The sequence below is a fragment of the Neopsephotus bourkii genome, unplaced genomic scaffold (genome assembly GCF_033783945.1).
Source record: "Neopsephotus bourkii isolate Nb327-2 ecotype Australia unplaced genomic scaffold, CSIRO-AGI_Nbou_v1 NB_1768, whole genome shotgun sequence".
NCBI lineage: Eukaryota > Metazoa > Chordata > Aves > Psittaciformes > Psittacidae > Neopsephotus > Neopsephotus bourkii.
In genome coordinates, this window is record NW_026902242.1 from 6,657,750 (window position 1) to 6,671,710 (window position 13,961).

Genomic DNA, 13,961 nt, shown 5'->3' on the forward strand with positions numbered 1-13,961 from the left:
TTACAGTTTAGCAGCATAAAGGCTGGCTGGGCAAATAGTGTGCATAACCCAGTCTTAGCACTGTCAAACAAACAGAAAAGCTTGCCTGAGCAAGCTGGGACAGACACCTGCGTTAAGAACACTTTCTGCTAGCTTCCCTGGAGTACCTGATAATATGGGCAACAACCTAGCTTTTGTAATACATAACTTCCACACCCCTGGCTAGGCTTTTTGCTGGGATGGAAATAGGATGGACAATTTCCTACTGCTTTCCAGTTGGTGAAATCCTATTAGAGAACACAAAACTGCTTTCATCAACCGATTTCAAAGGTTCAGACAAAACAACTGTATTTCTCCCGCTGACAGCTACTGTTATAAGCACCGTGGAAACATTTCAGCTAACTACAGGAATACTTCTTCCCAGCAACTGCCATCACAGACAGGTTAGCACCTAGATAAAGAACTGCTGGCATAAGCATAAACCTGAGAAATCTCCAGTCATGCTTCTCAGAAAAGGAAGTTCAAGGAAGACACAAACATTTGACCCACAGGTCCATGAAAGTGATACAGCTTCAGCCCCTGCCTGAGTGAGCAGACACACAGAGCCAGTCATCTCCAGGCAGAAAGGACATGCGGCTCTTCTCCCTCATGCAACACCATGTTTGGCCACACTGATCCCCTTACCACACAGGAACCTGTATCCCAAACTGAAGAAATGGAAAGGACAGTGTAAAACCTCCATAGCACAGCCACTGCAAGTGAATCCATTTCAAAGCACTAATCCTCATTTTTGAGACCTCCCCTGAGCTTTGATTAGGCTTGCAGGGAAAGACACCTTTCTTCTTTAATGCACTGCTTTATCACACAAGCTGCTATAAGCAGCATGTCGGAGCATGGTAAATCTTCAGACTGGCTGAAGGCAAATCCACAACCTTTTCAGTTGTCTAAAGGCAGCAAACACACAAAGTTAAAAGTTAGACAGAAGTTGACAAATTATTCTTCCAAGGACTTGCCTAAATCATAAAAACATACTCATAGCAGTTGCCAGTTAAAGACCTAAATCTGTTCTGGAAGCCAGGCTCAAATGCCTTTAAAATTTACTAAGTTAGTTGTCTCATATACTATATTTATCCACCTAGACTTTCCAAGTATCTTTCTTGCACATGACAGTCCAATATTATTCCTTTAAACAATTACACACACAGTTTCAGCATCAAATCCTACAGAACTCCCAAAAGCAAAGGTGTTTGCTGGAAGGCAAGGTGAGAAATTCAAACTGTGTCTTTACCAATATCAATGACTTGATGGTTATTTACAAAAACTTTCACTGGTAACTAACAAACCATCCAATACCTGAAAATCCTAGTCAATACAAGGTATGCATGGTTTCTTCTTTTTTCCTCATCTTCACCTATGGACTGATTAACTCATTTTTCTTCTACCCTCCAACTTCAGATGCTCCTTTTACAATCAAAAGTTAAATACAAGTTGTCCTGCCATTGAACAACTTCCTGATATTCCGTCTTTGGTGGGAGTCACATCGGTCCTCATGACATACGACCAAACTCAATTTCATGCTAACAGAATTGTGGCAGCTGCTTTTCAGTCCCTTCTTGACACACCCCAGTCAGAAGGAAGGGATCACCTCAAGCCAGTCCTCTCTTCTCAGGAACAGTCAAAGACAGAGTAATGTTTTAAAATCAAAACTCACTCATTCCGTGATTTTCGGGTTTTCATGCACGCAAATGTAAACAGACCACATCACAACTAAGAAAGGTGGACCACAGAGTTATGGAAAAAAACCTTGGTTAAAACAAACAAACAAACAAACAAACAAACAAAAGCCGAAAAAAAAAAGGCCAAAAAACCAAGCATGCGTTTAAGTGGATTATTTCACCCTCTTTTGACTTTCCATAATTTAACAAGGCATGTGATGTCTTGCAAGAGTAATAACACATCCTATTGAATGCATTTTCTCTTTCTAAGAAAATATAGCTGATTTCACTTCTTTATTAAGTGATTACTTTAGTAGCACCCAAAAAGTGAGCAGATTGTTCAGAGCACACAGGTATAGGGGGCAACTCTGAGCATGGCTTGCACACCACACAGGGTGAAGACTTAAGCTATGGGCATCTAAGCAAAGATGAGACAGCCTTCACGTAATCTAAGCATCCAACAGGAAAGGACCCTAACATTTCAACTCCTGCCCCAGCACCAAACATTTCTGAGGATGTCTAAGCAAAACCCCAAGGCTAACCTTTTCCACTGATAACAGCATGCATCATGTGTACAACAGTGCAGGTCTATGAGCTCTTGGTCATGAAAAACAAGCAAAGAACTTTGCATTTCAACACAGGAACCTTCTCCCTTTGTAAACAGATTAGAAAGTGTGACTGAATTTGCCTGAAAATTCAAGGTGTGACGGAACTGGCAACTACCAACTGATTCAGAGTTCAAATACTACTTCTAGTAACTTAGGAGAGTGAGAAGGCTTAGTCAGTAAGAGACCTCTGAAGGGAAAGAGAAAGACTTTTTAAAGTTCAGGAAGATATTCTGAACAAGGTACAAGAAGATGCCAACCTGGAGGGAAGTGTTAGTTCAGGGAATGGAAAATAAAGGTTGTCCAGATATCATGAAGAAATAACACACTGCTCAGACAAAGCCTGTTTGCAGAGTTCAGGAGAAAGATCGGGACTGAATGCTGTGCCTAAATAATGGCCTGAATAAAGAAGGACAATACTGAGTCATTAGTACCACATTTCAAAAATTAAAGCTACCAGTAGCAACAGTAGGAATCCTGATATATGTAACTATATGACTGGTAAAAATACAGGACCTCACTACAAGAATGCTGAAATTAATGGTAAAGTCTGTGTCTAGCCAGGTCTAAGGTTCTACTGGAGTCAGGCTACGTACACACTAGAAAGATGTTGTTTATAAATACATATGGAAATCTGGTTGAATAAAGCAAAGGAAAACTCGAGGGCAAAAAAAAGGCTCAAGATTTATTTGGAGGAGTTGCAAATAACACCACCAACCACAACTGTGTAATCGGTGGTTGGTATATCAGTAAATATACTCAGATGCTTGGAAAAAGTTCCAGTTTTATACCCCTAGAAGAGATGCATTTCCCTACCTGAAAGGGTTCCTGTGCATATTTACTGGCTTTCTGTACAGTATACGATGGATGAAGTATTTCCCTTAATGGGATTTTAATTTAAATGACCCTTGCTGTACTTGCTTCAGTAGCCAGGATCAATCTGTTCAATCTTCCTCCTTGCAGAAGTACTCAACTCAAATCTGTCTTTTCTCTTTCAAAGACCTAAAAAAAAGGCACAGGTGGCAAGAAAGTGCTAAAGCACAGAAGAAGGTAATGCTGTCTTTTATGATTTAGGGCATGTTAACAGAAGGGATGGTTGACTGATTGTGATTATACTCTGCAATTCTTGTACTCCTTGTTCTTTCCCCATTTTCACCAGGAGAGAAAACCTGTCAGGAAAGCGGTGAGTCAGCAGGCTGCTGCTGTTTGTCTTAGCTATGAGGCATTGATTTTTTTTCCCAGCACTTGATAGAGGGTCACAGGTATCCTAACTGAAATCTTTACTGAGAGCAAGGGGGTCACAGCTGGAAGAACTGTTAGTTTAAACAAACAAAAAAATAATAATCATTATATTTTTACACTATTTGTTTGGACGTTTAATTCTTCTAAGACACCCGAGAGGAAAACTTACCAAAAAAACCCCCCACCCCAAAAGACTTCTTTCTTTAACCTATTTAATATAGAAAAGGAAAGAACAAAGCATGCTCCTCACAAAATCCTCCTTCAAAAGTCACTGAATATTTCCCTGTAATCAGCTTATACAGGTGTGTATCCTAATTAACACAAGTACTAAAGCTAAAAGATGGAGTAGCTCCCATACCTGGAAGGAATTTTTAGAAAGCAACACTTTTACTTGTTTAGCTCTTACTCAGAAACCAGTCACCTTTCAACGTACCTGAAATTAGACAATGAAAAGTCACCAGGAATTCTGAAACTCTAAGCAATGCTATTTTGGCCTTTTGGTCTTAAATCATCTTCTTAGCATTTCAAGATTAACATTAGCCAAAAAGGAAATTCAGTGTATTTTAAAAACAAACTGCAAAGGCAGCACAGGAAGCTCAGAGCTCCCCCCCGCTGCATAGAGGAGATCCATAAAAGGAATGATAATATTTCAATCTGCAGTGAGGTGTAATCAAAGCATCTCTGCTTAATAGGCTTGAGATTAGTTATGAAGCAAACACACAGTCAGACCATAAAAAGTTAATTGCAAATCACTGTTTTCTTGTTTAAATTGGCAGGAAATTGTGAAATATTTCCTCTATAAAAACATAGGTGAGCTACTACATGGAACTTACCATTTATAGGCTGAAAGGAATGAAAGTACTGAGCAAAGTAGTAATAGCACGCTAAGAAACCAGTTGCTTCTGAAGGGGACAGTCACTGAGCAGTAAAGGTCAGTACATTAACGTGGATGTCTGAGATTCCTGGTCAAAGCCAGCTTTTAAGACAGACCATTTCAGAGTTGTTTTAGATTGTAAATGAATGTTAACACCAGGTGCTACTTACTATAAGTGGTTTTGAGATACACAGGTGAGAGAGCTCTATAATTAGTACTGCTGAGAAATGCAGGTTATAGTTGGAAGTGGACAAGAGGAGTTTTTTTAATCATTTGTGGATGCTTCATCAGAACAGAGATGCCCCAGAACGTTTCATATCCTTATCACTACTCAGCCACTGCAGAGATGAAGCAGCATCAGCACAGTATATCATACTTCTGAAGTTAAGCACAGAAATGAGAATGGACACATGCTATTTAATACAAGCAGAAACAACTAAGCCCTCTTAAGTGTATGATGTGCTTTTCTTTTGACAGCCTCTCTCTGCCTGGACCTTTCCTGAAAACACTTCCAGTCATGAGGTATCTCAGGATCCAATAGCCATGCATTAGTAAATAGCTCCTCCTTTGGCAGTAACACACAAGACTATCTGAAGCATCCTCTTCGGATCTGAAACTTGACATCCTACAGTACAGAGGTGTTTAAGGCTCTTTGTGGCAGTAATCTCCAAAGGACTCTTCAGAGAGATTCTCAAGACTGGATTTTCAGCAGAGTTCTCCAACACAGAAATAGAAGGGTGAACAAAAATAGATCAAACAGCAATTACAGAAACTGTGTTGCCTTGAATCTATGGTAGTGGTTATTTTTCCTCAACAATTCTACTTTAATTTCTTTAGGAAAGTAGAGATGTTTGTCTGGTTGGTTTTAAGTTCAACCACCATTTCAGAAACAAGAGAATTTGTAACAGACTACTTCAGCTTTGTGTTCCTCCTGTACTTTATATACTACTTAAGCACACTGTCACTTAGATCTTTGCTGAGGAAGACATTTGCTTTCTGATGTTTCCCTTCCGTCCACACCAAACAAGGCTCCATCAAAAAAACAACCTTGACTTGCCAGCTATCACAAGTATGAGGAATTAAAGACCATGCTTCACCTTTGCTTGACAACGGACAATTTCAGTCAGTAATGGAAAATTTCTATCTGTTCTAAGACTTCCTGGAAATACAAGCATGAACAAAGGTAAGCTTTGTGGAGTTAGACTATGCCACTTCGGCTTTCTAAGGCAAGCACAAGCCCAAGTGTTCACTGACAAAATGTTAGCTATTGAAAGCATTACAACCACAAATCTGGTAAAGCCACTGTCAAATAACTGGAAGTTTAAAACAGAGAGACACAAAGCAGTGACCTTGGTTCTGTGACTGACTGAAGGCAATTGTCCATGCTGCTTTCCCACTTTGGGATGTACAAAAGCCATAGCCTGTACATGACAGCAGGATATACAGTAGGGAGACTCAGAACATGCGCGCTACATACCACAAGCCAGATGCTCCTAACAATTTAAAGTCAGGTGTGTTCTATCTGTACAGCCACTCCTTGCTTCCAGGTCAAAGTAGCTACAATACCACAGCCACAATCCCTTTGACTAATCTCTATCATGATTCTTCTGTACCTCTGCTTGTCACTGTCGTGACTAACATTTGGATTAGGAACCTGCTGGCAACAAGTCATCTAGGACTCTGATGAGAGCTGGAAGCATGGGCATTGTGTACAAACATGATTCATATAAGGCACATCAATTTCACCTCTGAAACAAACTCACAAAGGAGTTTTCTTAACTCTGGGCCTGCATATCCTGAATCACCTTCTAGGAAACAGGTCCCAGGTTACACTCCTCCAATTTCTACCACAGGCAGCCAAAAGCTTCTGCTGAACAAACCCATCAAAGCCTAGCCCTGCAAATCATTGGAGGAAGAGGCCACAAGAGGAGGCTAATCTCTTCCTCCTTCCCAGAAGAAAGAGATGGCCCAGAGGGAAAGCACTACCATAATAATTTCTGAGTTATAATCTCCTCTAGCAGTGCTTTATTATGAGGTAATAAAACCTCTTGCAATTCACATACTAATATCCAACTACAGATCTTCCCCAGCCTCCTGCAGGGAAGAGGCCTCAACACGTATAGCCAGGTATGCCCCATGCAGTGCCACCAGGTAAAGGCTGCAGCTGTTCCGTCATGGAACATCAAACTTACATATTTGAAGATCACACACTGTTTTTCATGTAAAGCCCCTACAACACTAATGATCCCCAATTTCCTTAAATCACAGCAATTCTCTTGAGTCACAGATTTCTTTCAAGATGTGACATGAAGTTCATGAGGTGGCATTGCCCAAGGTCCCATTAATTTGGAAAAGAGCTACATATACGGGAGTTGCTCAACAAGCAGTAGGGAAAAGACCTTCAATTGGCATTTCAAAGTGACAAACCAGGACCATTCAGCAGGGACATGGTCAAGATGTTTCACACAAAATGGTACAAACTGTCATCTCCAAGTAAAAAGCCTCAAAAAATTTGCATGAACTACCGTGGTGGAATAGCATATCAGCTGTGCATTTACAGCAGACCATCCCTTAAAGATTGTCTTTACACTGAGAATATGGATCAAAGCATTCAGCTCAGTTAGGAATAAAATTCAAGCCAGCTCCTTTAAGTATTTATTTCTGAATTGTTAAAAAAAAAAAGAAAAAAAAGGATTTCCTCAGAACAGCACAAATTTTTATTTACAGAGTGGAAAATAAGGGCAAAAAGGTAAAATCTGAGGTCTAGGTAATGAGTGTTTGCAAACTTCAAGGCAGAAAAAAACCTCCAGAATTACTATGCCATGATGCAATTTTTGGTTAAAGATTAATGAAAAGCAACTGAATGCATAGTTTTGCCAAATCAGGTTAGTGTAAGTCCACGCTCAAGTAGGGACATATCTAAAGGCACATCCTTTTGCTCTGCCAACAAAAGAAAATAGGAAGACTAATGAAACCTGGTATACTAGCCAAAAATCTGAAGCTCACCTAGTACAGTACCTCGAACATAAGACGCCTACTATCTGAAGAGTCCCAACTTTCAGTTATTATGTCACATTTTAAGATTTTCACTATCAAACTATATGGCCCCTCAGAATTATTTGACTCTGAAAGACCAACGTGGCTTTATGGGTGAGCACGACCAGGTGCAAAAGGTTTTGGATCAGACTAGCAGGCCTTTAAAATACTCCACATGCAAAGAATCAGGCTACTGAAAATAGCTTTATATTGATATTTTCCCAGCAGTCTTTAAGAAAAACTAGCCTGAGTGAAATTGGTGAGTGGAAAATATGCCCCTTGCTCCCTGCAGACAAGTATTTCACAACCCCCTGCACACACAGATCCACAAAGAACGATAAGCCTAAGCTTTCAAAAAGTGCTAAAATATTATAAGAGTGATTTGGTAAAGCCTTTCACTTTCAAACAGTTGGTCTCTTGACAACGTGTCTCTGCAGCTCCTAAGCACACATATAATAAAAACCTCATCAAGAACAGATCCCTGCAAAGGGACAGATCTGTGGTTGGAAGCTGTGAAAGTTCACACTTCAGAAAAATCAAGCCTAACAAACTGCGGAGCCCTGTTAATTGTTTCTTAAACAAAAAAACAAAAACCACAACCCAAAACATAAGCTGTAAATAGCTTATCAGAGAGCTTCTAAACCTTGGACTGATGTACTTAAAGGCAGGTTTTACTAACCTGCCATAGACTTTTTACATAAAAGTCTGTGGGTTACCATTTTCTTTGTTTCCAAAGCATACAAAATCATGAGAAAAAACACTGACACTGGAAACACACACGTTTTAAACTCACTGAGAAATACTTATGTCACTTTTCCGCCCATAGATGAACTCTGAAACCAAACTTCTCTGACGGATGAGCACAGAACTACACACACAAAGCCAAGCCTAAGCTAGTGTCTTGAGAAAGCTCATCACAAAGAAGAAGTAAATCTACCTGGTGCTTTAAACAGCATAGCAGAAGGCAGAGCACGTGTGTGAGCTGGGGGAGCACAGAGGTAGCAATGCCCTTCCAGCACTCTACTGACTATACGGGTTCTGCACAGCAACAGGCAGCTTGCATAAAACAGTTTTAAAGGAGCTGTATGCCTTAAAATCCTTTCCACGTGCATAATGTGTCTCCAGGAAAATGCCAGCTTAGACACTCTTGTTTTCCCGAGGCAGAAGAAAGCAGCAGGATCACAACAAAGCCTAGGCCAGGTTTTGGCTTTGTCTTGTTTTGGGGTTTTTTGGGGGGTGGTTTGGGATTTGTTATTTATTTTTCTTTTGAGAAGAGGTAGTAAAAGAAACATTCCTTCAGCATAGTTTGCTTCTGCAGCACATTACATTAAGAGTGAAGCTCACGCATGAATTGTCCTACAAGGAACACCTAGCTCTGCTCTTGTGTTGGGAGCAGGGAAGGAGGATGCAGCCAGAAGGGCACTGAATCCTATTTCCTTTGGGGGCTAGAAAGGGAACCTTTCCAACACCTTCAAGGGTTTTCATTCAGTCCTTTAACAAAGGAGACAGCCAAGTTACTAGTGGATCCCTTCAGAGATTTTTCTAACTCTAGAAGCCAAATTAAAGACCCGAGTTTGGCTTGGTTTTCTGCATCAACTGCAGAGAGATCAGATCTCTTGAAGTTTTAGGTGAGATAAATTTAAGGGAGCAGTTCACAGAAAGTGCTTAGCCTCTGCTTTCTGAAATATCATCGTGATGACTCAAGCACACACCCTAGTATTACTGCTGCTTAAAAAAAAGTCTTTTCCAGCATTTATGCCTAACAGTACAAGGAATAAGTAGGCCTCCATTCCCAAAATCTTGGAATTTCCCTTCTAAAGGCATGATGAGAACTACAGCTAAGAGATTTAACTGAGAAACACAGGTAGCCTCAGTTTCTTGGAGTCCCAAGTTTTACAGCCCCCAAACAAATCAATCTCTTTCTTTTACTGGCTGTGTATAAAACATACCATTTGATTCAAGAAGTGCTTGTCCAGAAGTCTCTTGAATACAAAACAGGGAAAGTCACTAGCAGGGGGGCGGGGAGGAGAAGAGAACCAGTAGTTTGTTGTTTGGGGGCTTTTTAAAGAGTCTTGACTCTTTAAAACATCCATCTCTAATAGCTTACTCTATCAATGCAAAAGACAGAAAGAAGGAACAACAAAAGGCAGACTCCAGCAATCTAGGGCTTCTAATCATTAAGTCTAACACAGAACAGCAGAACAATAAAAAGAGCAATTGCATTGTAAATTTATGTACCATGCACAGGTTATGGAATGTAGTGCAACAGGGCACTGTGCAGTGACAAAACCATATTGCTTACCAAGTTAACAGTTTGAAGCTCATGATTTGTACATGTGGTCAATACTGAATGACCTTCATGCTTTCCAACATTCACTAGAAGGCAAATTTATTTGTCATCACAAGTCAGATGTTTTGTTTTGGGGGCTAAACATATAGTTGGAAGAAAAACAGGTTTAAACTCTGATTTAGGTAGAACAGGCGGAAGCTCCAAAAGCTGAATTTGAAGACTGTACTCCAAAGCCCACAGTGGGTAATATTAGAATGTGAGTGAACCCTGCTGGAATGGTGCTTTGCTGCCCCTTTCTCTTTTCCTTGTGAGATACATTTTCATAGCTCAGTTTCATTATAAGACAGTTGCCTCTCTAGCATATGCCTTATGTAAAAACATGCCCTGTTTCAACAGAAGAGAGCCAACATTCACAACAGGGAAATAAAGTTACACTGTTCTTTGTGTAATGGGCACAATATAAGACTATCTTTTTTCCAGCAAAGAAAATCCAGCAAATTTCCATTTTTAAGCAAGCACTGCCTGCCTTATTCCTTATTTTCCTAGACATGAAATAAATACTAGTTTGGAGAAGGTGCCTACTAGCCTGGACTGTATAACAGAGCAGTATCCTAGGACAGTATTAGAATAAGCAGCAGCTGTCCATTGCACCACCCCCTCTCCCTCCTCCCAGAATACAACGAACAGTAAATTCTGGGGTTTATTTACTAGACCAAGGTGATAAACCTTAGATTATCTAAAACTTTCACACCAGAATTCTTATGCTGCTGAAAAAGTTCTAATTTATATTGAAGGGAAGTAAAGAGCCCACATAAAGAACTATTTATGGATATGCAGAGACACGAGGGAACAGGACAGGATTAATTATTTTTCCTGCACACCCCAAAATCAAGAGAGTTAAGCAGCATGGAGAAGCTTATAGTTCCTGATGTGCCACAACAAATGGCAAAGAAAATCTTACTTACAAGCATTTGACATGAGGCAATAGGCTTCTGGTTCTCAACTTCCTATCAGTTGCAGTAAGGAACTGCTACTTCACAACCTGAAGTGCCCTGTTCTCAGGTACCTCTACAAAATCCCAACTGCTAACTAGGATGAGACCGTTCTATACTGAACACACAGCAGATTTTAGTATAAAACTGCCAATGGAAGCACATAAGATTCCCAAAACTCCAAGACAATTTATAAAACCACACAGGTCTTTATAGCAGGTTAATGGTTTCCCAGCCAAGTGCCAAGGTTCACAAAACAGCTAATTTTTAATTATATTTATTTTTTTTTTTAAATCAGATTTGAACTTTGGGCATTTGCTCTTAAAACACTTCACTACCGTCTTAACTGCAACCATATGGGCTGAGGATATTTTACTCATAGGTGTTTTCAAGTACTTAATTATAAGAGACCACAGGAAAGCCTGAACTCTCAGCCCTTTAGCTACATAGTTCAGTTTGCTGCTTCTGGATCAGGCAGCACGACAGCAATCTGAGCATAGTACTTGGATGACTAACACTGAAACGGGTTGAAAACAGCAGCGATCATGACAGAGACAATAAAGAACCCCAGCAATTGCATGCAGCTCCAGTGAAATAAATAGGAGAGAAAAACAGTTCTGATGCTAGAACATACATTCTTAAAGGCCACGTTTCACTAACGGGATTATGCACGGTATTAACAACATGCATATAAATAAAGCTTATGGCATAAGCAAATATTAGCATAAGATCTTGGACACATTTAAGAACGTAATCTGTTTGCCTTAAAGTTTCAAAAGGTCATAACAAAAACACTGATGTGTCAAAGGTGTGCATGCTGTTAAAAAACAGTGAAAATTAAAGACACAAAGGTCTACTGAGCTAAACGAACATAATCTCTGGAGATCTTAATATAATCCATTGTCTTTACTGGAGTCCTTCAAACAGAAAATTCCTCTGAAGCTTATAATTTAGAGACCAAGGTAGAGAAATAATGGAGTAAGAGGGCAGAAATATACTGGGTATTCAACGGGGATGCACTGAGAGGTGCTTTAGGATGGCACTCCCTCTCTCCTGGTGCACAGATGGGGGAGACACAAGGAACATGTACAGGGTAGCTCCTGTCCCCCAAAGATTTCACCTCAGCTGTCCCATCAGGAGTGAACATCAAGGAACATACAAAAGGGTGTTTAAAGAATGTTTTCTGCAATGTGAAAAAAAATTAACAGGCAGACTAGGGTGGGCAAAAGAATGGGGACTGGTGGGCTGGTGTGCCTTTTCGTTGCACTGGAGAACAATTTCAGCTAAAGAAAGAGGGGTGCACAGTTCAGGGCGCAGCTGATTACAAAGGCAAGCTTGAGGCTAAGGATATAGTGAAATGGGGACTAAAAAGTGGCGAGTAAGGTATGAAATAAAGATTAAGCGTTCACAAAAGAGAGTAAGTGGCACAAATACATAGGCTTGCTAAGGGGTCCACCCGGGCTGCTAGAGCAGAAGACCAAGGGCTGAGGGTGCAGCATACCAGGTCCGTGGGAGGAGGAAAAGAGCTGAGTATTTGCCTGGGAACGCAGAGGAGAAGGTGCAGGGCACAGCCTGGAGGACGGGAGGGGAGGACGGGACAGGTGAACCAGCTAAGGAAAGGTTCACAGCAGGTTGGGGCACGACACATTACCAACATGCTGCAACGCACAGGGCGGGGAGCTGCACAGGGAAGGGGCTCGGGCAGGGTGCGCGGCCCGGGGGGGAACAGCGGCGGGCCAGTACCTGGGCGTCTTGGCGGCGGCGCTCTCCCGGCGGTCCAGCACCCCGGGCACGCAGTTGGTGAGCTCGGTCCAGTCGGCGTGCAGCCCGCAGCTCCAGCCGGTGGAGAAGCGGGAGAAGAGCCAGGTCTCCCGGCGGTTGGGGCGGTAGCAGGTGCACTTCTTCTGCCCGGGACGGCAGTCGCATGGCACCTCCAGCCGCACATTTTGCACCAGGTGCCGGCCGAAGGTGGTGCCGCCGGTCTTCTGGATATGCAGGAAGACGATCACGTCCTCGCCCTTCATGTCGAAGGCGAGTTCCCGCTCCAGCTCCCGCACGGGGAAGTAGTACTTCTTCACGTAGTGAGGGTCCGGCGTCGGAAAGAGGTCCAGCTCCTCCGAGTAGGAGCGGCCACTGGGGGAACTCAGGCTGAGCCCCGGCCCCACGTACTGGTACAGGATAAGCATGAAGCACACCGAGACGGCCACGATCAGCAAGAACTTGCTGGTCCTCTCAACCATGGTCCTTCCCGCACGCTTCATGTGTCACCATCTCCCGGGGCTGCCAGCGCTGGGCAGACGGCGGCGTTGCCGGGGGGCGGGCGACGAGAGCCCAGCGCCTGTGCCAGCCGCCTCCCCCCCGCTGCTCCCCGGAGCACAGCCTCCCCGAGGGCGGCGGGCCGCTCCTTGGGTCGCCTTGGCTCCCCGCTGTCCCCGCCCGCCCCGCCGCAGGCAGCGCCGGGAGCGGGGCAGGGGCAGCCAGCCGCTCCGGAGGGGCCGCGACACAGCGCGAACTTAGGAGAGAGGGGCAGGAGGGAGGAGGAGAGGAACCGAAATGCAGAACCAGCCCCCTCCCGCCCGCCCCCCGCCGCTTCAGGAAGCCAACCCCATCCCGCCGCTGCCTCGGCCGCGGCTCTGCGCCGTGCCCCAGCCCCACCGGCACCGGCGCGCCTGTGCCCGCCCCCGCCGCCGGCTGCACACGGGCTCGGCTCGGTCGGGAGCGAGCGCTTCCTGCCCGCGCCTCCCCGCGCCCGGCATGCACAGCGCCGCACCGCACCGCCCCGCGGACGCGGGGCTGCGGGCACACAGCGAGCCCTGCGCTGGCCCTGCAGCCCTTCCTGGCTCTCTGGCCCGCGAGTGCCGCCGGGGCTGCTCCTCTCGCTGCGCTCCCCTGAACCCCGCGGCAGCTTAAATGACTCGCGCTGCAGACCCCAGTGGGCTGCGAGGCGGCTGCGGCTCCCGGGAGCACTCGGCTCTTGCCGCTTTCGCGGGGAGTCTTTATATGGCACCGTAAAATTAACCCCGATGAGCGAGCCTTGCCGCTCCTCGGGGGCTCGGGTTCCACTCCCTGTTTGAAACAATAGCTATTAGTAACAAAAACGTTTGCATGGGCATAGGAGCAGGGCTTCCCACACGGATGTGCTCCCGCCGCGGCCGCCACACGGGACACCACAAGCCTTCAGTTACAATGTCGCAACGGGATGCCACAGGAACAAGCTCTGGTCGCACA

The 13,961-nt window shown here is 43.8% G+C and overlaps 1 protein-coding gene across 1 annotated transcript in view; it reads right to left on the minus strand.

Moving 5' to 3' along the window:
- Positions 1 to 13,431, minus strand: part of HS6ST1 (heparan sulfate 6-O-sulfotransferase 1) — a 185,206-nt gene extending 171,775 nt beyond the window's left edge. Inside the window, exon 1 of the mRNA XM_061379160.1 lies at positions 12,477 to 13,431. Coding sequence (XP_061235144.1) covers positions 12,477 to 12,994 — 518 coding nt within the window. The 5' untranslated portion in view covers positions 12,995 to 13,431. The remainder of the gene's footprint in view (positions 1 to 12,476) is intronic.
- Between the last annotated feature and the right edge of the window lie 530 nt (positions 13,432 to 13,961).